This window comes from Ceratosolen solmsi, unplaced genomic scaffold (genome assembly GCF_000503995.2).
Source record: "Ceratosolen solmsi marchali unplaced genomic scaffold, CerSol_1.0 scaffold10, whole genome shotgun sequence".
Taxonomy (NCBI): Eukaryota; Metazoa; Arthropoda; class Insecta; order Hymenoptera; family Agaonidae; genus Ceratosolen; species Ceratosolen solmsi.
In genome coordinates this window covers 19742138-19766927 of record NW_011948412.1, presented here as the reverse complement: position 1 = coordinate 19766927, position 24790 = coordinate 19742138, and the positions used below count along the sequence as shown (strand labels likewise).

The window sequence follows — 24790 nt, the reverse complement described above, 5'->3', positions numbered from 1 at the left end:
AAATTCAAAAGATTTTAATACTGTTTAATATATGTAAATGATATTTTATTCTGAGAGAATAAGATTCTAAATAAAAAAATTATATATTTTTGGAACTAATATTCAATGATTTTTATGCATTCAGAACAATATAGACTAATATTTTATGAAAGAGCAAAAAGATTGTGTAAGAAAAATGAGAGAATTATCTTTTACAACCACTGAGAGGAAAGTATGTAGAATTATACGTATCTTATTGAAAAAGTTCAAAATGTTAAAAGCTTGAAAGATAGGAATGAAAAAGTATAAAAGAAAAAATAAAATAAAAATAAAAAGGCAGAAACCACATTAGACTCGATATTCTATTGCAATTAATCTTTTAGGTTACTATTTTCAAGGAATAGAACAAATCGAGATTTACTCATGTACAAATTATATTGAAAATCATCGAGTTTTCACCTCCTTTTAGTATTCTTTTATCATAAAGATTTTAGCCACAATGGCGGGACTACCCACAGAATAAGCTTTTAGTTAATAAAGACGAGCAAATATGTTTAAGGAACAGTAAATTTAGAATTGTCTAGAATAGATTTTTTGAACATGACACGGCATCTTTTCTTAATTTTCCTTAAAAAATTTTTCTAGTCATTAATGAATTAAAAAACTCTTAATGCATTTATTATACATTATTAAGATGGCATGTTTATTAATAATTAACTTATTCTAAAAACTAATAAAATTATTGAAAAAAAGGTAATATCAAATATTGTAATTTGAATTTCCATTTTATTCGATAATATTTTTGCTCTATCAAAATTAAATTCACTCATTGTTCCAGAATTGTCTAATAAATAGACACCAATTATTTCTATATTAATTCAATACTAATTTCTATATTAGATAAATACGATACATTTAATAAATGTCACATTAATTGGCCTAATTAAAATTATAATGAGGACGATGACAATGACGATGATGATAGCTAGCTAGGTTGCTTGATAGAAAATGGAGCGATTTATTAATCAGTGAAAGTATTACTATTATAAACCAAATATAAATTTCACGTGTTATGGATTAACGTTTATAATCCAGGAATTTTATTCAAAATACGTTCGTCGCTGGATAACCACGACACACAAGCAATCACCGCTAAAGTCTTGTATTTCCCAATCAGGAAATGAAGAGGCTCTCGCGCCATTTCAGCTTATGCATAAAAGATACGCGCCTCGTAAAAAATTCTCGCCTCCTCTCGCCTCCGAGGTCCGATAGGGTATTGCAGAGAGGAAACAAGCCTATTTAAAAAGCAGGTCACGGCAATACAAAACGACATCAAGTTCCTTCATTTTTCATACGGTTATGAATTGTGGTTTAACCACTGCCGAGAGATAGAAGCAGGTGCCATGGCGGATCAAAGACATAAGTTTACGCGACGCTTCGTCATTCTCCTCTCTGTCGCTTTTCCCTATCCCCTTTTGTCGGACAGATCCATTTTTTCTTCCCACTCTGTCGCTTCGTCTGCAGCCAAGCGAATCTCTTATTCCGAATGTAGCCGACCGTTTTACCTCCGTCACATTTTTTTGAACTTCAGCGACTGGGTGCCTGTTCCTCTTTATATTATTTTTCCTTTTTCCATCGTCGAGTCGTACACGTTCTCTCGTAAACGTAACACATCTACTCGGTCTCGCTCACGGCTGCGGGCCCATCTATGCGAGCTCGTAAAAATGAGGGGAAAACGATGATGGAGGAGCAGGAAGAAGAAGAGGAGGAGGAGGAAATGGGCTGAGCTCGTGAGCGCTGATGTTTCGTAACTTTGTCAGCGTTTTTAATCCTTTCTGCATTACGGGGATATATGTACGAGGGGTAACGCCGAAATGGAAAAGCTCGTAGTCGAGAAGCCGAATTTTTTTCCCATAGATGTGGATCGACAGAAATTTACCATATCAAAAAAGTGTCGTTCATCCCCAGAGAGAAAGAGAGAGAGAGAGAGAGAGAGAGAGAGAGAGAGAGAGAAAGAGTCGATTTAAACAAATTTCACATTGTCGCCTTGTTCTTATAAATACCAATTAACCTAAATAATCGTACGGTTAAAAAAAATATTGATACTTTTTAAAACATTGAAGGAATACATCGTGTAAGCTTAAAAGCCCTTTATTTAATTGTCTGTCACGCATATTATTTCTATGTATAACAAGTGTCTTTCGGATTGAGGCTCGTCATTATTTTTTAATTAAAATACGAAGGGAAACTAAATTTACCTTTAATTAAACGCATTGACGATATTACTATTAAAAATTTATTTGTTGGAATTTTTCAATAATTCACTTTAATAAATGTATTCGTGTGCTTTCACATTTTCGCGTTAATTTACGTCTTTACAAATTGATAGCAAGTTTTAATCTCTTTCGATTACATTGTTAAATAATCGTAGAAAGTACACCAAATCATCTATATGATGGGACAGACGGAGGGGGAATACAAATAAATTTGCTTGATGAATGAAAATAAAAACAACAAATTTAAAGCTATTCTCCATATTAATAAAATAAAAAAATCTACAAGTAAATAGTTCAAATACAATTGATAAACAACTTGTAATGTTAAATAAACTGATCGTACAAACATCGATCGTTACAACCAATAATTTTGATCGTTCTATTGTCAAAAAAAATACATTACATTGCATATCCGAGTAATTAATTATAAGGCATAACTCCGAATTATTACCGATTCAATTACGCTACTTGACAAAACAAGATCCACCCGTACAAATGCAGACATGTAGCGCAGCGTCTTGTGTTTTTTCACTTGCTACGTATTTCCCTTATCCGACGTAATAGAAACTCAATATGTTTTCGATTATATTGCCTTTGTTTTAGATGACAGAGCAGTCAATGGGAGCTTTCAAGATTAGCTACTGTGCATAATATCATGATATATAAACAGAGAACATTGTTTGATTGATCCTTCAACGATCAAATATTATTGTCCATTACTATGATAGATTAGCCTGAATGATATATATATATATGTGTGTGTGTGTGTGTGTGTGTGCTTCTTCGATGATTAATAGTAATTTGTATTCGTTCATTTTAGTATGTATGTATATTTGAATAAACCTTTATATTTTATCTAATTGTTAATTCCACGAAATGCCATAACCGATAATTATACCGTCATCAATTGAGGAATTTCTCAATTAATGGAATGCAATGCATTATTCTATGATTTCAAATATATGCATTTAAACAATTGAAGGCAATTTTCGATAAAAATTATAATTACGTCAAGTGCTTACGGCAAACATACTTGTAGGAGCAATCATATGTAAATCATTTGAGTTCTTAGCCAATCGGAAATTCATTGACAAATACATTGTTAAATTTTTACATAAGATGAAAGATTTCCATGGATCTATTTTTGTTAAAAAAAGACTCTGTTACTTTTAAACACTATATTGTTATTCAAAACACCGTAGGTATATTCCATTGATTCTGCTTCTATCGATATTCTATGCTTTTTGATCGATATTTTATACTCTATGCTATTGATTAATTGATGCCTGTCAACGTGCATCTCTTCTCTACACCCAATACTTTTTCCCATCCTTTATCCATCAATTTTCTCATCGAACATCTTTGCCCTATGTTCTCTCATAGAGTTAAATAACATATTTCTTTTATATCATGCTCGCATGCACGTGGATGCGACCAATTGTAACAATCTTCATACGCGTTTCAATGTCAGCAACGACAGCGGCGGCGTTTATTTCTCCCGGAATCCGCCTTTTGATGATTTTTCCCCTACTCCCTTCTTGTTCTCTCTTCTGATTCTTGTCTTTGCTCGCCTTTTACTACACCCACCCTTTTTATTACCCTGCATTCGGGCGGAATTCAATAATCTAGCGGAGCTTTAGCCTCCTCGCGTCTCTCTGTCTATCTTTCTTCGCTCTGGAAATTGAAAAGACTCTTAAGTACTGCTTTTATGTTTATTAATGTAATAATTCCGCGAGATTTAACTTTTGAATTCATTCTTCTTTTTTCATTGCTTTTTCTCGCTCCCTCTCCTTTTTTACTTCTGTCCATTCGTTTAAAATTACACTGCCGTTTTCAGATGTGCCATATGAATGAGCATTTTTCTGGAGCTTTTTTTTCATTTTTCATATCAATGTAATGTACGGAGTCTTATGTGAGAAAGGATTTTCATACAAATGGTAACTATTATCTTTTATCGCCTAATTTATTTCTGAATGCACTCAAAATCTAATATAACGATTTTCAAACTATTTTTTACGACATACCAATTGTTTAATTATAAATGTAATAAATTATATAGAGATGCTACCGAATCTTATTGTCAAAATATCGCAATTCACTTTAAAATAAAAGTATAAATCTACATAAACTATTTGACTGTTTAACGCTTAGGAATTATAAGTAATATTAATTTTTTAAATAAATAATTATTCCCTTTATTATTAATGTATTTATTAATCCATTCACGTTTATGTTTGTAATTTCGTACGGTCTACTAAATGGAACTGTTGGTTTTTTAAATTATAAATTTACATTATTATTTTCCTTTGTAAAGTCGGAAAGAAAATAAGAAAACTTTTCTTTGAATAACAAAGCGATTTTATTAATATCGTAGATCGACAGATTTATAACTTACTACTGATCTTTTTTTGTTAAAGACAAGCTTACTAAAAACAAGCAAAACTTATTAAACCACTGTGTTAGTTATTTACTTACTCTGTTATATACTTTGTACAACTTTTTTGGTTGATGAACTCCATCGCAAACGTGTACCGCTCACACTTTCATATGTATAGGAGAATTTTTGCTTAAAAATCGGATGATTCCTAGCAAAGTTATAGCTATAGCTTATTTTTTCTTGTTTTACTCATACATAAATTTAACATTCAAGTGTGAGCTGCTCGATTTATTGGAGCGTTGATTGTTATATTATGTATCCTCGCTAAACATTTCTACATCTAAAATCTACACACCAAATTACCACATTCTAAGCATATAATAAAAATTTTTTTTTGGCAGTATTTATTTAATATTATTAATATTATTATTTAATAAATTTCTATATTAAGGTTCACGTTGCGCGTTAAATGATAAAATTTTGAATAAATACATTTCGACTAATGCACTTTCAAACGGGCACTTTCAACTACAAATTACGATAGCCACTCACCCAATAAGGCCACATTACACGAGTACCACGAAAAACTATCAAAATTTGTCTTTATAAAATATTGAAAACGCTACGTGAGCTTTTGAGCATTTAAAAACTTTGAGAAATTTCAAGCCAACATTTTCAGTTCGACGAGTAAAAAAAGGCGACAGCGTTCACTACCAGAGGAGTAGAATCGTTGTCATTGCTTCTGTGTACACACGCGCACGCCCACTCGGAGAATCGCCCGATAAACTTGGACATGTTTGCCGAGCAATCAAATATACGAATAGAAAGTCTCGCGGAGACTTTATATCGATCGACGATACGCCGCGAATGACGTGAAGAAACGAGAGACTTCAGAGCCACTCGACACGAAATGGAGTTCCACACTGTGTTTGTTGTTCCTCCTACTGCTCCTCCTCCTCCATTCCTCGTTCTGTCCTTTGTTCAGCTCGTTTCTCTCTCTCTCTCTCTCTCTCTCTCTCTTTCTCTCTCTCTCTCTCTCTTACACGCGCGCGCACACATACACACACACATACACTTTCTCTCTTTTGCTTCCTGGTCCTCTCTCCGTCATTATATCCATCTTTCTTTTACTTTATCGTGCTCACAGCGTCTTTATCTACATCTTGCTCTGCCTCTTATTCCCATCCGATTGCTTTCTTTTTCTGCTGTTCAGCGGATAAACATAGTTTCTCCTACTTGAAACGCTGAACTTTCGGGGGTTGTATACTTCGAACGAACCGTCCTTTAATTTTATACGGTGCCGTTCTCTGTGTATTACTCCTCTCTGAACCTGTTTTCTCTTTTTAGTAATTAAACAGAAGACGAGAAGCATTGTTTCTTAGAAAAGTTTTCTCTGGCACGAACACTTTGAGCACATAATGTAATTATGTAATTTTTCGTTCTACGAAGATGTTAATGCATTTTCACAGGCTAGTGTATTAGGGTCTTACTTAAAAGGGATGTTTTGTCATTTTCCATTTATTTGAAATCTTTTATCACTCGTATGTATATTTACACAAGGAGCTATAATTAGAGAAAATTAATCTAAAGAATTTATGAATTATGTTGTCATTTATTTTATGATTCCTATTATTTTATTTAAAAATTAAAGTAAAAATACATATATTATTCGACTAATTTAATAAAAATAAAGAAAAAAAAATTATTAGGCTGTAACATTATGAATTTTTATAACTATTTATTTTTTATGCTTTTTTATTTTTTATTCTTTTTATTATTAGAATTATACACTACACTTAGTTAATCTACACCTTAATAAGTTTGCTTCTAAATTATTTGAAATTAATTGATAGTTAATTTCCATTTATTTTAATAATGAAAATTAGATGCGATTTTTATTCTCTAATAAACATTAAGAAATCGTATAAAATTTATTCTTTAATAAAAAACGAATCTTCATCATTAATTCATGATTTATATAGAGCATTACATTTGAGAAGTGAATTCGATTTCAGTTCTTCTCTTTTATCATCAAGAAAAATGACTTACTTATGCTAAGAAAGTGCAAACAAGCTTTTCCTCTCCCTTTTTCTCTCTTTCTCACTCTTTCATGAATGAAATTGACGCTAACAACAAAGACACGTTTTTTCACTTAACCGCGCATCTGACCACTTACTGTCGACTTTGCAATGTATATCAGTCTAATTTCTATGGTAAATGCAGAAAGAGAAGGGGTCACTTCAGAACAGATCAATTTAAAGGAATTACGAACTTTCTAATTGCCTTTTTAAGAAATAATTTACATAAATTACTTTCTTCACAGATTCAATCGAAAGAAGGCTTTTTAAACTCTCGAAACTTAGCCCGTACTTTAACCCTTCGATAAAATTCGATTTAAAAGTTTTGTATTTTTTATCCAAGAAGTTATATATTAATGTTGTTAGAGTGAATATTTTTATTTTTAAATTGTGAAAACAATTTTTTCCTCTTTTTTCTCTGCATTTTCCATTGCGTTAATATATCGAATGTATATCCAATAGCAAAAGAAAAGTTTGTTTATTATCGAACATTAAAAATCAGAACATTACTTAGCCTGTTCATTCTTTACTTGAAAAGCCTGTGAATCGAAAGAGCAGAGATCAAAAGCTTAAATTCCAAAATAATAAAATAAATTTTTTAATTAAATATTTATTAGAAACAAAAGATTTTTAATTGAGCCAAACGCTGATGGAACGATCCCTTTTTACTCTCTCGTGAATTCCGGAAGCCAAAGTCGATAGCAAACGAACTCTCGAGCGCCTGCGCTTTTCTCTTCAAACTCTACAATTAAAAAACAAAAAAAAAATAAAAAAAAAGATTATACAAGAGAATAAAAAGCGATGAAATACGTTTGTAAGGGGAAACTATATCAAAGAAAATTTCATTTGAAATTGATCATGAGGTCTGCTCCATGGGCAATTTGAGAAGTAACTGATTTAAAGATGTACAACCATTGGACACCACTCGTCGCTTTGCATGTATGTGTAAGTTAACATTTATTACAGAAAGTGAACAACTAACTGATTCCCAGATAATAACGGAGTTTTTTCTATTGTTTCTTTTGATATTAGATACAAAGGGGCTGCACTCGATATATCGATTCTTTTTTTTTTTGCTAAGGAATCGTCTAATTGAAACTTTCGGTGTATTTTAATGTCAATGAACAAATAATCATAATGAATGAATTTTGTAATTTACCTAATCAAAATAAAGTTTTTCGTGATCAATTATTAATCGTTCATGGCGAATATTGAACGAGTAATTTTAAGAAATTGCATTCTTTGGATTGTAAATTTAACGACTAATTATAATTTTTTATATTATTTCTTCTTGAAATCAAAATATAATTAGTTATAATCGATAGATGAAATAAAAAATTTTAATTCATGTTCAAAATAATAATAAATAAAAAAAACAGAATACCTATACCAAAATACCTATATAGTATAATAATAAGACCTATATAGTATATAAAAATATAAATAATTTATCAAGCCATATATGACACGGTTTTTCGCAAGTTCACATCACGGTTCACAAGCGATTATGATTGCTGATAATCCTTTAACATAAGAATATTAGTCACATTTTCGCTTTAACAATTTACTATTCTTGCCGTAAATAAGTAAGAGTCGCTCATATGTCATCTCGACATTGCCTTACTACGGCCATTAGCGTAACAGATATCCGAAAATCCCAACGAAAACAATAAATCATAGCTCCAAGGAGCTTCGATCTTAACAACGCAAGAGGGTGAAAAACAATACATTCCAACCAATAACGGCAAACGAAGATTTACGATCATCTGAATCCAGAGACCTCCTCGCACTTTTACAATTGCCACCATCTGCTTAACGTTCCTCTCGCCCGTAGTTTTTTAAAGCTCCGGGTATTGATTAGCGCGCACCCGCGTACCAACGCCTCATCTTCGTGTGGCGCTTACGGTGATGCAGCAACTGCTCGAGGGTCGAGGATTTATTTTAAAATATAAAAAGAGCTACTGGATGGAAAAAATATCGGGCCTCCTTCGTAAAATATTGAAACTCTTATCGTCAAATTGAGTTCGGTACAGCGACCACGAAAACACTTTGTTCTTTCAGCGAGCGAAATTTTACGGCAGTTTAATAGAAATTATTCCAGAAAGAAAATTTGAGTTATACGCACTGAAAGAATACTTATAAGAATATCGTTCGAAAACAATGAACTACGCATTTGCGAATACTTCTGTAATTAAAATCTGCAGCATTAAAATGTTATTTTATTTATTATGTGAGCACATGGATTCATATCAAGCAGTAGTTTTTGACACGAAAGTTAGTAGAGCAAATAATTGAAAATGATTTAAATAGAACAACTTTTAATGTTAAGCATGCGAAAATTTACTAAAATACATAATGCTTTTAATAGAATATGTATGCATAGACTGGAATTTCATCAAAAATAAAATATACAGTTATTCCAGCTATAATAATAAAGTTTATTATTTTACCGAGTATATATGGAATTATTTTGCTATTCGTTGAATTTTTTATAATTTATTACGAAATTAAATGTGAAATATTATTTAAAAGACCTGAACAAAGTATGTGTATATAAATTTTAGAAATTTTGATTAGCAAAATATTTTAAATAATTTATTAAATTATAACAAACATGAGCAATAAAATAAATTTACATAGAATCATTGAATAATATGAAATGAAATATTTACATATGTAAACGAGGATTTAAATAAATTTTTAGTAAAGTAAGCCGGTAAGTAAATTCTAAAACCACGAATAAAATTTATTATTCGCCCACATCACCCGTACAAATATGACAATTCGAAAATTCATGCGCGCGCGCGCACGCATATGTGAAATGCATAGATAAAGCTATAAATTTAAGTATGTATAATATATTGTTTTGTATAATAATAAATTAATGTTTCAAGAAAGCTTTTGAGCCTTCTTGTTACCTCAAAATCTGCGGATTTAAGCAAGCTTCGGGTCGACGCCTGTATCCAAATCGTCCCGTATTACGATAAGAAGTCGGTTTTATAGATTTCTCAGATAATTATGTACTAACTGACATGTAATAGCTTTATAATAGAATCAATTATAAATAATTTAAATAAAATTCGTATTCGTAATTTTGAACAATAGAAAGGAAATTATAAAGCGACCGATATAAATGCCTATGCGTTTACCACAAGAAAAAATATGGGCCTGGGGGAAAAAAAATGTATTGTGCTGCTCTACAAATGTAATGCTAGAGGACGATACTTACCTCATCATCAAAATATAGAATACTTCGTGAAACATCAAGTATATAATAGAAGACAAATTATCCAAATGAAAAAGCAGAAACAAAATTTAAAGGCAAACAGTCTATATAATTAACGAATTCTTTAATAATGCTTAGATAAGCCTTCGAAAGCGCCATGTTTTAAATCGCTTCTTACTTACGCATAAAATGATATTTGATATATACACATACAAAATAAAAAAAATACTTTAATAAAATTTAAAATCAAAATCTAATTATCCTTAACTGTCTATTCCCATTACGAATATGTAATAATACATAATCTCCCAGCACAAAGTGTAAGCCCGGCAATTTCGATAGGAGGCATCAGCGATTCTTATCTTAAGATACATTTAACTCCATGAAACACACGCTGTGCAGTGGTGTATGCCAGTGCGGACACAGGGTGGAAAGTGCGAACAAACGCCCCGTGAAAAATAGATGATGTCTAAATGCATCGCATGGCAACGGGAGATGATGGACTCAAGGGGAATTCGGGCGAAAGGCGAGCAGATCCCAGGACGATTGCCTCCAACGCTATAGCACCATTTGGCGTTTCCTCAACCCATGTAAAAATAGTCTGTTTTCTTGTTTCCTTTGCATTATTAGCAATTTTTAAGGGAATTATTTTGTGCGTAATTTTGGTTATTTCATTTGGTTTTAAAATTACATGTCCAATGTCCTATTTTATTCTTACTATCGGCTATTTTCATCGTGCTAATTTTAATCATTAACTAAACATTGGTTTCGCCTTTTGGGATGTTACTTTATATTCTTATTCATCAGTTTGGAAGTAATGTGTTGATAAAAAAGAAGGAGTAGTTCTTGATTTGGTAAATTGAACAGCAGTGAAAAGTATGTAATATATTGTCAAAGTTCGATATGCATCTTTGTTGTTTTTTTATATAAATGCTTTTATATAATATGTCCGCATAAGGAAAATATGTAAGCCAATGTGGCCAAAAGTTTAAGTGTTCTAAAAGAATTTTAAAGAAATTTGCAACCATCGCATGTAAAGTTATTTTTACTACAATCTTACATCGTGCATTTATATTTCATATCATCAAATGAAAATTTTTTATCAAATATTGGAAGGTGAATATTTTCCTTGGAGAAACAAAACCTTCAATAAGTTTTCATCATTCGCAAAAAAAAATTGCTTACATAATGATGAAAAATGTTTTTTCAATAATAAAAGTACTGTCGATACATGTCTCAATGTATATTATTGGCAACATAAAGAGAATTTATATTTAAATCAGAAATTTTAAACACTTAAAATAGCGAAAGAACGGTAATATTAATAACGTTCAAATTATATATTAAATGAAGCAATATATATAAATGGAATGGATGAAATTGGCTAACCTAATAAATAAAGATTTTTAACTTCGTAATCGCTAAGAAACTTATTATTAATTCAAAATTTAACAATAATATATTTTTGCTTATGTTCGCAGGTTGCGCATTTATTAAATTCTCAACGCACCAAGAAGCACAAGGAGCGATCAATTCTCTGCACGGTAGCCAAACTATGCCGGTAAGTGGTTATCGAAAATTGTAACGTTTCCACTCTTAATACTTAATTCTCGTTCGTAATATGAACGAAGACAACAGAATCATTTTCCAATCAAATTTATATATACATTTCGTATGCCATAAACAACATGTGTTTTATACTTAAAATTTCAAGACTCATACATTAATATTATTTAATAATGAAATAGTTATGAATAAGCTAATGAGCCCTGTGATATTAAATTTGAATAAATAATAAAAAGATGGATTGGTTTTGACTAAATCCAAAAATGGCCAAAAATACATTTTATCGAAAATCATGAAAACTTTGAATATTCCAATGTATATCGTTGTAAATGCCTAACTATGATTGCAATACAATCACTGTTGAACCAGAAATTCTTATTCTAAGGATAAAAAATGATAATAATGTGAGTGTTGTGCAAGCTCCAGCCATAAGAGAAAAAAATCCTTCTGCGATTAAATGTTGATTTAAAGAGGCTGGACATACGAAATATTTGCTTGCATTCAATGAAAAATTGCAAGGACGCAATGCTTAAAATTACTCCCCGTAAATATCCGTATCACCCAAAGAGTACGCTTTAAAGAAAGAGAGCAGCTGCGAGATAGCACATACTCATCTCAGTTAGAATGGATTGTTATTCGTAGAGAAGTTCGTAAAAATAATCCACTCGGTGAGCGCTTGGCGCAAGAGAGCAGATCAGCGCTAAAACAACGTCGTCGCTGACGTATTAACCAAGCCCCTGTCGAAAAATCAACAGAAAAGGTGCCCGGAAAAGCGCAACCTGCGCACCACTCGAGGAGGGACGATGACTCACAAGGGGATAAATTTCACACGCGCCAAGGGGCTCCGCGACTTTTTCCGACCCGCGACTCTGAGGAAGAGGGCGAGTGTGTGCCTGCGCGTCCGGAGAGTGAGCCACGTATCATACGGAGGGAGTTTTTAGCGCGACCCAGCGGACTTATTACATTCTAGTCGTGCGCTTGTGCAAGAGTAATGCACTACTGCCGCGGAATATTTTTTATTTATTGTCACTAGTGCTGCTGGAAATTGAATTTTCAGAAATCCGACGGAGAAGCGTCGTTCTTTCCTTTTTAGCTGCTGCATAATCGAGCTAATATTAATGATTTAGAAAGATTAGTTAAATAAGTATCTTATGGCGTCGTAATTTGATTTATTTACGAAATGCGCCAAAGACGTGCGCTCGAAATGCGCTCATTCTTTTTCTTGAGCAGCCTGCACGTGTATTCGTGAGCTTTTCTTCGTAGATGTACGCACGAGAGTTTGTACTGTGCATTGGACATGCAACGTTCGATCCTCGGATGACGAAATTACCAATAATACCAGTTCAAACAGAAATCTGCATAGTACTGCCAGACTCTCGAGAGCTTCACTCGAAACATACTTTCCTATAGGCGTAAATATAAGCTCGCGTATTTTCTCTCGCATTTCACTCTTTTATTCTCGTCTCTTTATAAAAATAGCAAGGAAAAAATTGGTGTGTAATAGAATTTTCATCGTTACTTCTTTAATTTCTCATCATTTTTTAAAAGAGCATCGATGAATTTACTCTAGATCAATTTTATAAATGACTCCTCGTTGTTTATGTTTTTCGACCTGCACCATTCTAATATGTTTGACATAAAAAAAAGTTGTAACAATTGCAAAATCATATAACATTATTACTAATGAAATATAAACGAACATAAGTATTTCAATATTCAAGTGGATAAAATCGACATAATACGTACACGCATACGCAGCCACAACTCTATGTTCATTAATAATTGCTTGAAATATTCGCCTTGTACCCCTATATAGCCATGAACCATTAGTACTGCGAAATTGGAATAGCGTAGACGAAAATCAGTCTAAAGTTTATATAAATAATCTTAGCCTATCGAGTTTGTATAAATAAAATCGGCCAATCAAATATGTCATATTTCACGTATAAATCCATGACGCCGGCACTTCCTCTACAGCACCTTAGGCTTAATTTTCACTTTGGCATTATACTCATGGATGACGTGCAGTTGATTCTTCGACAGAGACTCACGTCGAATCCCGTTACATGATGAGATACGCATCGGCTTGCCTAAGAAATGAGATATCGATTCGCAAGCTGATATAAGCTACTATGGATAAAGGCCGCTCTGCCCCCTCTCTTGTAACATTATCAACACAATTTCCGGGGACAAGGAGCGTAAGATAACGAGATTTCACCTGCGCTCGGATGATTGACGGTAGGAGGCCAGCCGGGAATGACAATGAAGGTTGTGATTGGATCTGTTTGTATTCTTTTTTTCTTCTAGCTATACCGTTTCTCACTTTTGTGCTAATGCTAATGAATAATAACACTTTCGAAAATGAAATGTATGTGAGATAACGTTAATTAATATGAAAGAGGAAATTAAAAATCTCACATTTTCCTATTCTGAAAATGTTGTATTTTATATAATTTTATCTTACATGCAATTATATAATTACCGATAGGACCAGGGAATGTATATTCAATCAGGTTATGAACTTTTACCAAGACTTAAAGAAAAGATGGGAAGCTATTCTTATTGTTATTTTTCCATTCCAAAAATGGCTCTCATTCCGAAAAAAATTCAAGTACAAATAATTAAGAATATAATATTGTAAGTTGTTTAAAATCTTAAGAATCGCTAGTTATAATTTTTAATTTAATAATTTAATAATTTTATAAAAAAAGTTAATGATAATAATATACTTTAATATAAAAATAATGAGCGTTATATAAATGCAATAATAAGAATAATAATAATAATAATAAATTGAAAATAAAAATAAAGAGATAGAATGTAAATATGTCATAATATCAAAAATTCTTAACAAATTCTTTTTATTACATTCGCATTGTACGTGTCGATATTATAAATCTTGTTCAATGGAAAATTGAAGCATTCGCTATAAACTATTTATTAAAATATCACATGTCAAACGATCCCTAAAATGGCCACCTGTCCTATTGCTTAGATCTTACAGATATACGCAATAATATACTCCAACTAATTATATATTTAATATTTTCTGAAATTCATAAGAACGCTATTTATAGTGATTGTTTCACTCGAATTTTTTAAATTATTAGAATTTGGAGAAACTGTTGTTATCTATAGGGAAACTAATACCTTTCTAGTATTTTATCGATTTTCTTATATAGAAAATATAAAATATAGCAATAATGAAATAAACACGCAAATAAACGAATAGTACTTTTATCTAAATTCATATATAAAACATCACACTGAATTCCCTGTTTAAAATTTACTCTACTCGTTTATACTTCATTATAAATTAACTAGGAAAAAATTTGTTTAATTAAGAACATTTCGATAAAACATGAAATTAATTTTAAAAAATAATAAAATAAAATAAAAAAACTTGCAATATTAATTATAAATCATTGAAATTCCAAATATCATTATGAGCTTTTAAACATCCGTCAAAATATTGTACCGTATGCATCCGTGTACGAGGTGCTTCACAAAATCTGTCTGTACACATTCGTTAATTACATTTTCAGTCTCGTGGCGCCCGAAAAAGGGGTAGCAGGATACAGGATAGAATCGAAAAAGAGAGAAAATCGCGAGTCACGTGACAGTTGAAAAGTTTAGTTGCGTCATCCAATTTTCTCTTTCATCTATCCAACGGCGTTTCTTCTCCAACTCCGTTTGTTCGTGGATTGGATGATACGCACTCGTTTCTTTCGCTCCAGCCAATATTTCACCTTCTCTCCGACATGTACAACGCACTATGTGTCAAGAATGGTATGCGAAGGTCTCCTCTTACACACCTCCAACCCCGCTTCAGACTTCCAAAGCATGTGACGTTTCTTGTCACTCCTCGCGAAAGCACGATTTGTGCCCCCTTTCTACTTTCCCGCGTTTCCATCCACGAGTTATCTACTTATAAACGAGATCTTCCGCACGCGGAATATCCAAGTGTACGTGATAAAACTTGACGATACAACTAAACTTTGCCGTGGAATACGAGAACAAGAATGTTTCGCATTACTTTTATCAATTGATTTTGGAAGCTGAGCTTTGCCAAATCGGCGTGAAAAATATCGGTATATAATTCGAAATTATTGAACACTCTCATTGATGGTTTTGAAGAACATTTTATTTTAAGTGCGCTGAATAAAAGCCACAGCTACATCGACATGAAAACTAGCATAATAAATTTATGAGACTAGAAGTTTTATAAAATTGAAAAGGCGGTATATTAATTTTATGGGAATACAAGCGATGATATAACGACTTAATTTTTAAGAATTTTCAAAGAGTTATGTCGTTCACATAACTTATCTCAATTCAACATTAGGTACTTTCATTCGTATGTAAAAGTACGGCAATATTGACAAAAACGGCGACAACAATCAATTGAAATAAGCATAAATAGTACTTACAAAACCGATCGTTAAGAGGTTAAAAAATTACTGTGGAACTAAACGTGCGCAAAGTATTATTCAGAATAAATATCGAACGGATAAAAGAACAGAAAGTAAAAAGCGGCGCTCCCATCTAACAGCCCCTCAACAGTATAAATAGTTTCTTCCGCTTTTTCTCATTATCCAATTCGTAAAAGTAAAAGGTAATGTGTGTAGTTGTTGATGACGATTGAGCAGAAGTGGTACCAAGGAGTGAAAGGAGGAAACCAAAGCTGCAAGTCTTTTAACTCAAAATGGAGAAAGTTTCAGGGCAGTCGGAATGCGATCCCTTTGCGATTTCATAGCTGCCGCCGTCGCCGTTGCCGCTTTGATCGAGCAGTGACACGAGCGATTACTCACCTTTAAAGTTTTAAACTACGTTATACGAGAGCCGGAGACCATGGAAGATGAGGAGAGCGCAGACGGTGGAAGATTTAAAAGAAAGGAAGGGTGAAGAACGGCGGAGGAATGCGCTTTTAAAGCTCAGCTTCCTGTGTAGCCTTGGGATGGCCCCTTTGTCTCTTCTTAAACCCAAAGTGGATGGAAAGGAAATTGTCCTTGCATTAATGGAGACTCGGAAACTGCTCCTAACATTTAATTAAAGACATTCCCTGAGTAATTTCCTCTCCCCAGAGAAAGGGGGAGGCAACTGGGCTTGTACTGTAATTGCATGAGCTTTTATCTGCCGCACAACTGTTACTTGTTTACCGATCCGTCCTATAGGTCTTTGAGAAATCGGTGAACGAGCGAGCAAGGCTTTGATAGATACAGATATCCTCGGCCAATCAATATACAAATATCTGCAAAACGAATCATTCTTTCTCTTGTTCCCTTGCTCCGACACTTTTGTTTTCCCTCCCAATATTATGCTGCATTCCAATTTATTTTATCAGTTAGTAGCTATTATATTTCCGAATCCCAATGTATCAATTTTGATGAATAATTGTAGTCTGAATTTCCAATTTTCCTTTAATGAAAATTCAATATATTGTATTTATTAGACCACATTAATACCACAAAAATTAATAATATTGTCATATTTTTCTCTAGTACATTTCTACATTCAACGTAAGAAATTTACTCAAAGTATTGAAAAATTTAATACAGTACATTAAATGTTCTACTTCTTATTAATATATTTCTATATATTTATATTCTACATCTCATATTAATCTAAAAGCAATGTACGGATAGTAAAAAATCATATTATTAATTATTAATGTATATATATATAATTCATTGCAATTAACATAAAATTCTTTTTTTAACATCAAATTTCTCAAGCAGGTTAGATTATTTTATTTAAATGAAAGAAATTAATAATTGAAGATATAATAAATTGCTAAAACTATACATAATACAAAAAATAAATAAATTTATCGATACCTTAGAATTTATATCCATCCATCATAACTCCAATACTCTTTTTCTCAAATCTTAACGAGATTTACCTATCACAAGAATATCAATTACTATTGCACAACCATACTGTATAATATTTTATGTTATTATAAATTCCTAGGCATTCATAAGCAATATTACAATTACAAATGCTATACTCTTCGTTCAATTCAAATATTCAGAATGAAGTAACATGATTTATTACATCGCCTTGAATGAAACACACTGCCTAGGAATTTCGAGTACACTAACCTATAAACTCCCGTGTATCAACAATGTCACGAAAGGGGGGAAGGCGTTAGTGCCCATCGGTGGAATGAAGCAATTATCTACTGATTGGAGGAAGTTTCGTTAGGTGGGCCATCACACTTGCCAATTCTCCTCAGCTGGACCAGTGGCAATTTCAATAGATCAATGCATCACTGGAAAAACAAGATCTACCATAACCCCAATTGCACTTACCTTTTATATTCCATTATTCCAGTTTTCATAGTATCCGAAACAGTGAATATTAATTATTAAAGGATTGATAAAGTAATATATATAATACTTATAAGTTTAAAACAAGAATGATTTGAAAATTATACGATAATAAATTCACAAAAAAAAACGGTTCATTAAATTTGTCGTTGCTATGATAAAACAACCATGAACATTAAAATTATACTTTAAAATTATAATATTGAATATTTACGCATTTAACGACTATGATATTTACTTTTTATAATAATGAATTCAATATTACTGAATTCAATATTTAATATAAAAATTGATGATTTGAGGTAAAAAATCAATTCACTTGTAAAGTTAAAAGATCAAACGTATTATGTTACATTTATATTAATGAGAGTGTTATGTTAAATATGTGAAACTCATTTGAAATATTCTTATTTTTAATAAAAAAAAAAATAATAATATTAATAATCCATTAATAATTGAATTTCTTATATTGCCATTACTATAATAATAATTTAGCTTATAATAAATTTTTTACAACATTTAGCATTTATATTATTTTACATTTTTTATAAATATATTTATATTTTTTATATATTTCAAACTTTACAAGAATGCCATTTACAATCAAATAAATATTTTAAAAACCATAAAGTCGAATCAAAGATTACTGAAGTTAAAAACAGAAATACGTAAAAGCAATGATAATTAAAAAATGAAATATTCAAAATGTATTTTGATGAAGCAAATCATATAATCCTCATGAATTAGTAAATAGTAAAATTCTGAAATATGAACTTCTATTTATATTATGGTGACTTAATATAAGTCAAGAATTTGTTTATCGTGCATCGCATAATTCTTTTAAACTTTTGTATTTAATACTTCATTATTTTTAATAACACCTTATACCTAATAAATGAAACATTATTTGCCAAAACTTATTTTTATATAGAAAAATTTTATAATTTTACAAATATTAAATTACTATGTATTATTTCAATTAAATTAACATTTATTATTATCATCACAATAGTATTATTATCATTATTATTATTATTATTATAAGTATTAGTATTAGTATTATAAAATTATAACAGATAACTAGATATTGCAGAATATTATATATTTTGTACATTTAATTTGAATATTGCGTAACATTTGCTACATTAATGACAGTTAAGATAAATATTTAAAGCAATTAAACTAATTCTGTAGTACACGAATTGGAATTACTAGCAGAAACTATAACAATTTATTTCCGTTTGCGGTTCTGCATCTCTTATTATAGTTGATGTTATGCATCAATGGATCTAATTTAAACGGGCATATGTACGTGATGATTTGGTAATGAAGAATCAACTGATTGATGTGTGATTTACTTTGCTTTTAAAGATAATTTATATGAACGACATCACAATTATCCTCACAATTTAATATAAGAAAAATAATTTATCCGTTTATTATGTTTAACTATGATATTTAAATTTTTCATCTTAAAATTAATTTATAATCAAAAACTTTTGTCGATTGATTGTTATTTGTTAAAATGGAGTATTTTTAACTTAAATTCAATATTTAAACAATTTTTTTTAAATAATATTATTAATGAAGTTTTTGTAAAATATTAATTATGAAATTACTTTCCTACCAGCTAATATCAATGAATGATTGCTTTATTACAATAATATAATAATATAATAAAAGTTTTCTACGAATTATATTTAAATTCTGACATTTAATGTACATCGCTCTGAAATAATAAAAATGAAATTTTAACAAATCTAATCTACAAAAAATCTGTATAAAATATTCGTATGGATAAAAGCATATTACTGCTACTACCAATAATTTACAAATTATAATATTTAAATTTCTCCATATTTTAAATAAAAGAATATAATTCTATGAAAGCTATTATCGATATAAAATCAAATCTATATATTTTTTCTACACGAAAGACTAGTTAAAAACTTCATTTGGTCAAACATTCACAGCTTGTATCACAAAAACTCTTCCTATTTGTGACCGACGATACAAAAAAAAAAAAAAAAAAAATTCTGTAAACACCATTTTCCGTACCTCTACATCGAATTTTTTAATGCAATGCGTAAACGACGAATATTTTTATGATCCCGCATAGCGGTGACACCATGGGCTTTTATAAAAACATCTAAAACTTTTATTATCCCGCTATCTAGCTTTATTTCAGATTCATCCGCGTGATTATCGTACAGCTTGGGTTCCTGCATAATACTAAAGTACTCGTGCAGAAAAAACGAGGTGTCGGGTTATTGTTTTTATTCACCTCTTCTATGTTCTTATGCGCATCAACTCTCAGGCTACTCCTCGACAACTATGTAACGCAACTCTGGATGAAATATATTTTCCTGGAAGTGGAATATAAAGTAGACGTGAGTCGCCGTTTCATGGTGGAAGCTGAGTAGCAAAGGGTAATGTGAACGTAGCTTAAGGTAACTAAATAAACGATATTAACTTCCACCTCGTAAAACTCCATAAAAAAAAGTGAGGACTACACTGGTCGAGTAATGATGTCTCGATATAAGATAATACCTATGAAAATAAATCAGTAACCGTTGACCATTACAGTATTTCATAGTTCTTTGTATCTGGGAAGAGTGAAATAGAATAGGAGAATAGTATAATAGTCTACTATCGATTTCCAATTTATTCGGAAGATTATTTTTTGTAGTAATGAAATCAATAATTACTTCGAACAATTACTTTTAATTCTGCACTTCGTTTAATTCTTACTAAAATAAACATTATAAAAACGACCTGTTGAGTCTCTTAATATTAATCTATTATAATCTATCGAACTTCATTTTTAATTGAGATAAGCATTTTACTTGCAGGACTACGAATTACATCGTATGTCATTATGCATTTCTTAATATTTCTTCAAATTCATGATAAATAAATAACAAATGAAATAGTTCTTATATTTTATTTTAATTGAGTTGCGTTCATTCATATTCAATTCAAAATAAATTATATTTATTTCCATTTATTTATTTATTTAATCTAATTCAAATTCAAAGAATTATATTTTTATCGTTGTATTAAAAAAAATCTCTAAACTTTACGATAGAGTATACAAATGATAATTCATTAAGTAAATGTAAATGTAAATTATATTAATGATTAAACTCATATTATTTCATGTTATTACCGAATGATTAATGTAACTCATGAAATACACTTCAATAAGTAAATATTCGATATAAATGCAATTATAAATGATAAATTTAAAATTTGGTCATACGTTTACTTTGGAATAAAAAAATGAAGAAAATTGGACATAAATTATTATAAGCAGCAATAGAATAAATGCTTGATGAATATAATAGTTGAGCAATCCTCACGGACTATAGATTCAACCTCACTTAATCGAGAGTATGGCTCGATAGTGAAGATAATTGCACATAATCACTTAAACTCGAATATCCCAATTCGAGAAGCTATTGCACCTTAAAGTAGATCTTAATTAATTTGCGAATACAGTGCTTGTCTGCAGCGTAATAAGGTTGTTCACAAAAATAGATCGACACAATGGAAGATTTGCGTTACGTTGTACCTTCTCTTTGAAACCCTTTGCACATTGTACTTTACCGAAACGCCGGAACTAGGGTTAGAAACTAATAACCCGTAATCCGACAAGAATGAGGCTTCCAAAGCAGCGCAATAGCATTGGTGATGACGCAACTACACTCCCTTCGTTTCTCTCTTCTCTTTATCTTCCGATTGCCTGTCATCTCACAAATTTCAATGTAAATTGGCGGGACTCTCATCGTGTACGTCATAGAACGATCTCCTTTAATTGATGCATTATCCGCACGCTCACGCATCATACCACTTATTGCAAAAATCTAACTAGAAATTTGAGTAGAAGAAATATCTATGTAGGATTGAGAAATGAAGTAAATCAAACAATATTCCCTTCAGTATAACGATATTTTTCATTACCACTCTCTCTCTCTCTCTCTCTCCCTCTCTCTCTCTCTCTCTCGCTCTCTCTGTATCTATCTTTCTACTGACACTCTTTCCCTGACGCTCGCACGTTCGCCCAATCCTACTCGCGCTATCCCACTCTACTACTACTACTACTATCTCTCGCTTTCTCTCTCTCTCTCTCTCTCTATCTCTATCTATCTCTATCTCTATCTCTATCTCGTTCGTTACCTAAATACAGATATGGTTATATTAAATTTTTAAATAATGATCTATCGGTGTATGAAAAAAAGTTACAAGCAATTTATGATGAATTTAATGAGTATTTGGTAAAAACATTGATAACCGTAATACTGTAGTAACACGAGTCAGGGGAAAATATATATATTATTGAAATAAATAAATAAATAAAATAAATACTTAGAATACAATGGAAAAACTATTGATTAATTCTCGTATAAATTATGAATTACATTGAAAATGTAATAAAAACGATTCGCTAGTAACGTTATTGGGCAAAATTAAATATAATGAAAATCTGATTATTTCAAAATATTAATTAGGATATAAATAATTTTTCAACCATATCCAGCCAACAGTTTTTCATCCAAAGCTATCTAATTTGAAAACCACATGAAACAGCAATAGATTATAAAAAAATCTGTGCATTCATATTCTTTAATCAATGTATCAGGCGGACATATAAAAAGAATTCTCATGTCGCGTCTCGTACAGTATGTATTTCAAAGTAAAAGTAAAAAAGGACAACTAAAACAGTCTTTTCGCCCCTCTGTTAAAATGGCAAGCATCTCGAATTCAATGCGAGACTCAGAAATCAATATCCCTCGCACGCACTCCGACACGGATGCATCAAAAGCTCGAATTTCCGATTGGATCATTCCAATTGGGCGTATGGTACATATGACGTATGTTACCCAGCATCCGATCAAAAAGACGAAAAAGAGCAATAGATGTTCATAGTTGTAGCTTCGTGGAACTTAATCCGATGAGCTGAAGCTCCATAGGCCGCCAAATTCAACTGTAGAACAAATTTCCTAATTGTAAAGTATACGTTTACGCAGAGATATGCTTAAGTTCACGACATTTATTGGTTCGCTACCTATGTAAATCAAAACATCATACATTCGAATTCCAGTATATATTTTTATGTATTTATACGTGCAATTTCATATTAAAAAAAAAAAAAACCTATCAATATAGCTGCCAACGACTATGTAATAATTTTAATAAAACTAAAAGCTTACATAGTTCTTCAAAAAATTTAATTTTTAATAATTCAATATAAGCCCATAATATGGTGATTAATATTACTTTGTTAGTAAGCAAAAGTAGAAATGGAAAAGTACTAAGTTAAAAAACTTTTCCGTAATATTAATCCTGTAAAATTCTAGAATACTCTTTTTACTTATATATACTATAATTTACTTATAAGAAATTGTAAAAAGCATAAAATGTATGCTCATCGTGATTGATTTTTCAATTTGAGCATGGCAAATAGTTGAATATTAATGAAAATGAACAATTGTCCTTGAATATGAAATATCAATAATGAAATGAAAATTATCAAATACAAATTATTGAATACTTTTATTTTCACAAACGGTATTTATTAACTTTAAAGTGGCGATTATTCATAGGGGTAAATACTCCATACGCTTAATCGAACAATTAACATAAAATAAATAACGGAAAGCATGATTGTAGTATTAAAAGATCTCATTCATTCCAATGGAACAAATGTTTTTGCATTGGTAAAAATATTTAATGTTGCCGAAAAATTCACCTTGCTGAAAATCCATCTCTCTCTCTCTCTCTCTCTCTCTCTCTCTCTCTCTCTCTCTCTCTCCCGTAGCTTTTCAGAGCAACATAACATTAGACTCGTTATGAACTCAAGCACGCTCGGCATTTGCATTGATGGCGCAAGTGTAATATATCACCTCGCGTTGTCGCGAAAAGGTGAGCTTACGACGCGTGGGCAGACTGACCACCTGTTGCCACGTGCATAGGCGCGGCTGTCATTTATATTTTAGAAACCGGTGAGAGGCTCACGCCCTGAATATTCTGCTATGTTCCAAAGGGAGAACCATTGGACTGAGCCATTTGCTCCAGAGGCGTACTCGATTACGATGCTCACCATAAATTTTGTCTTAAAAATGGAGTCGACTCGAGCGAAGCAGAAAAGGATCGATCGGACTCGAATTGCCTGCTAATCCTTCATTTTACATTGAAAAACTGTTTATTTTATAATAAAGAATGCAGATTACTGATCGATTAAAAGCCTGTAATCCGACGTGCAAGAAACTATCCAACCTAAGTTAATTTTCAGAAATATTGATAATCTCTCATGTTTTCAAATTTCTATTATAATTCTTATTATTAATGATATAATCAATAACATTAGTTCTTTGGTTTTTTATTTAAAAATTTTTAATCATTTATGCAATATAAGCTGAGTACTTTTTATGGTCAAATATCAAATATCACACAGTACATGTGCATTAGCGTTGTACGATTGAATAAACGGAAAATAATGCTTACATTCTTTGTTGATTATTGACAATTCGAGCATCATTTAAATTGCATTAAAGTTTCCTCTCCACGGGGTCGTTGAGTATACATCGTTATATTTATTTAAAGAAATATAAAAACAAATACATAATCAAATGTTGGTACAACCACACAAACGTCTTTCATACATTAATGATCATATTCAATTGAATTTATTGAAAATATTTTTCTCATTCCGTCACAGCTCACAGACACAACCATCACTCACATTAAAAACATACGAGTTCAATCACGTGTGCTTTCTCTTTACAGGGTGCGTCATCCAGCGTAGTAGTAAAATTCGCGGACACTGAAAAAGAGAGACAGTTAAGACGCATGCAGCAAATGGCCGGGAACATGAGCCTTATTAACCCTTTCGTCTTCAACCAATTCGGTCCTTACGGCGCTTATGCCCAGGTACGTAGCCAGCCGTCCTTCTC

General features: G+C 31.4%; 1 protein-coding gene across 1 annotated transcript in view; it reads left to right on the top strand.

Moving 5' to 3' along the window:
* Window positions 1-24790, top strand: part of bru3 (CUGBP Elav-like family member bruno 3) — a 95053-nt gene that overhangs the window by 48438 nt on the left and 21825 nt on the right. The window contains exons 3-4 of the mRNA XM_011499027.1: window positions 11418-11497; window positions 24624-24767. Coding sequence (XP_011497329.1) covers window positions 11418-11497; window positions 24624-24767 — 224 coding nt within the window. The remainder of the gene's footprint in view (window positions 1-11417; window positions 11498-24623; window positions 24768-24790) is intronic.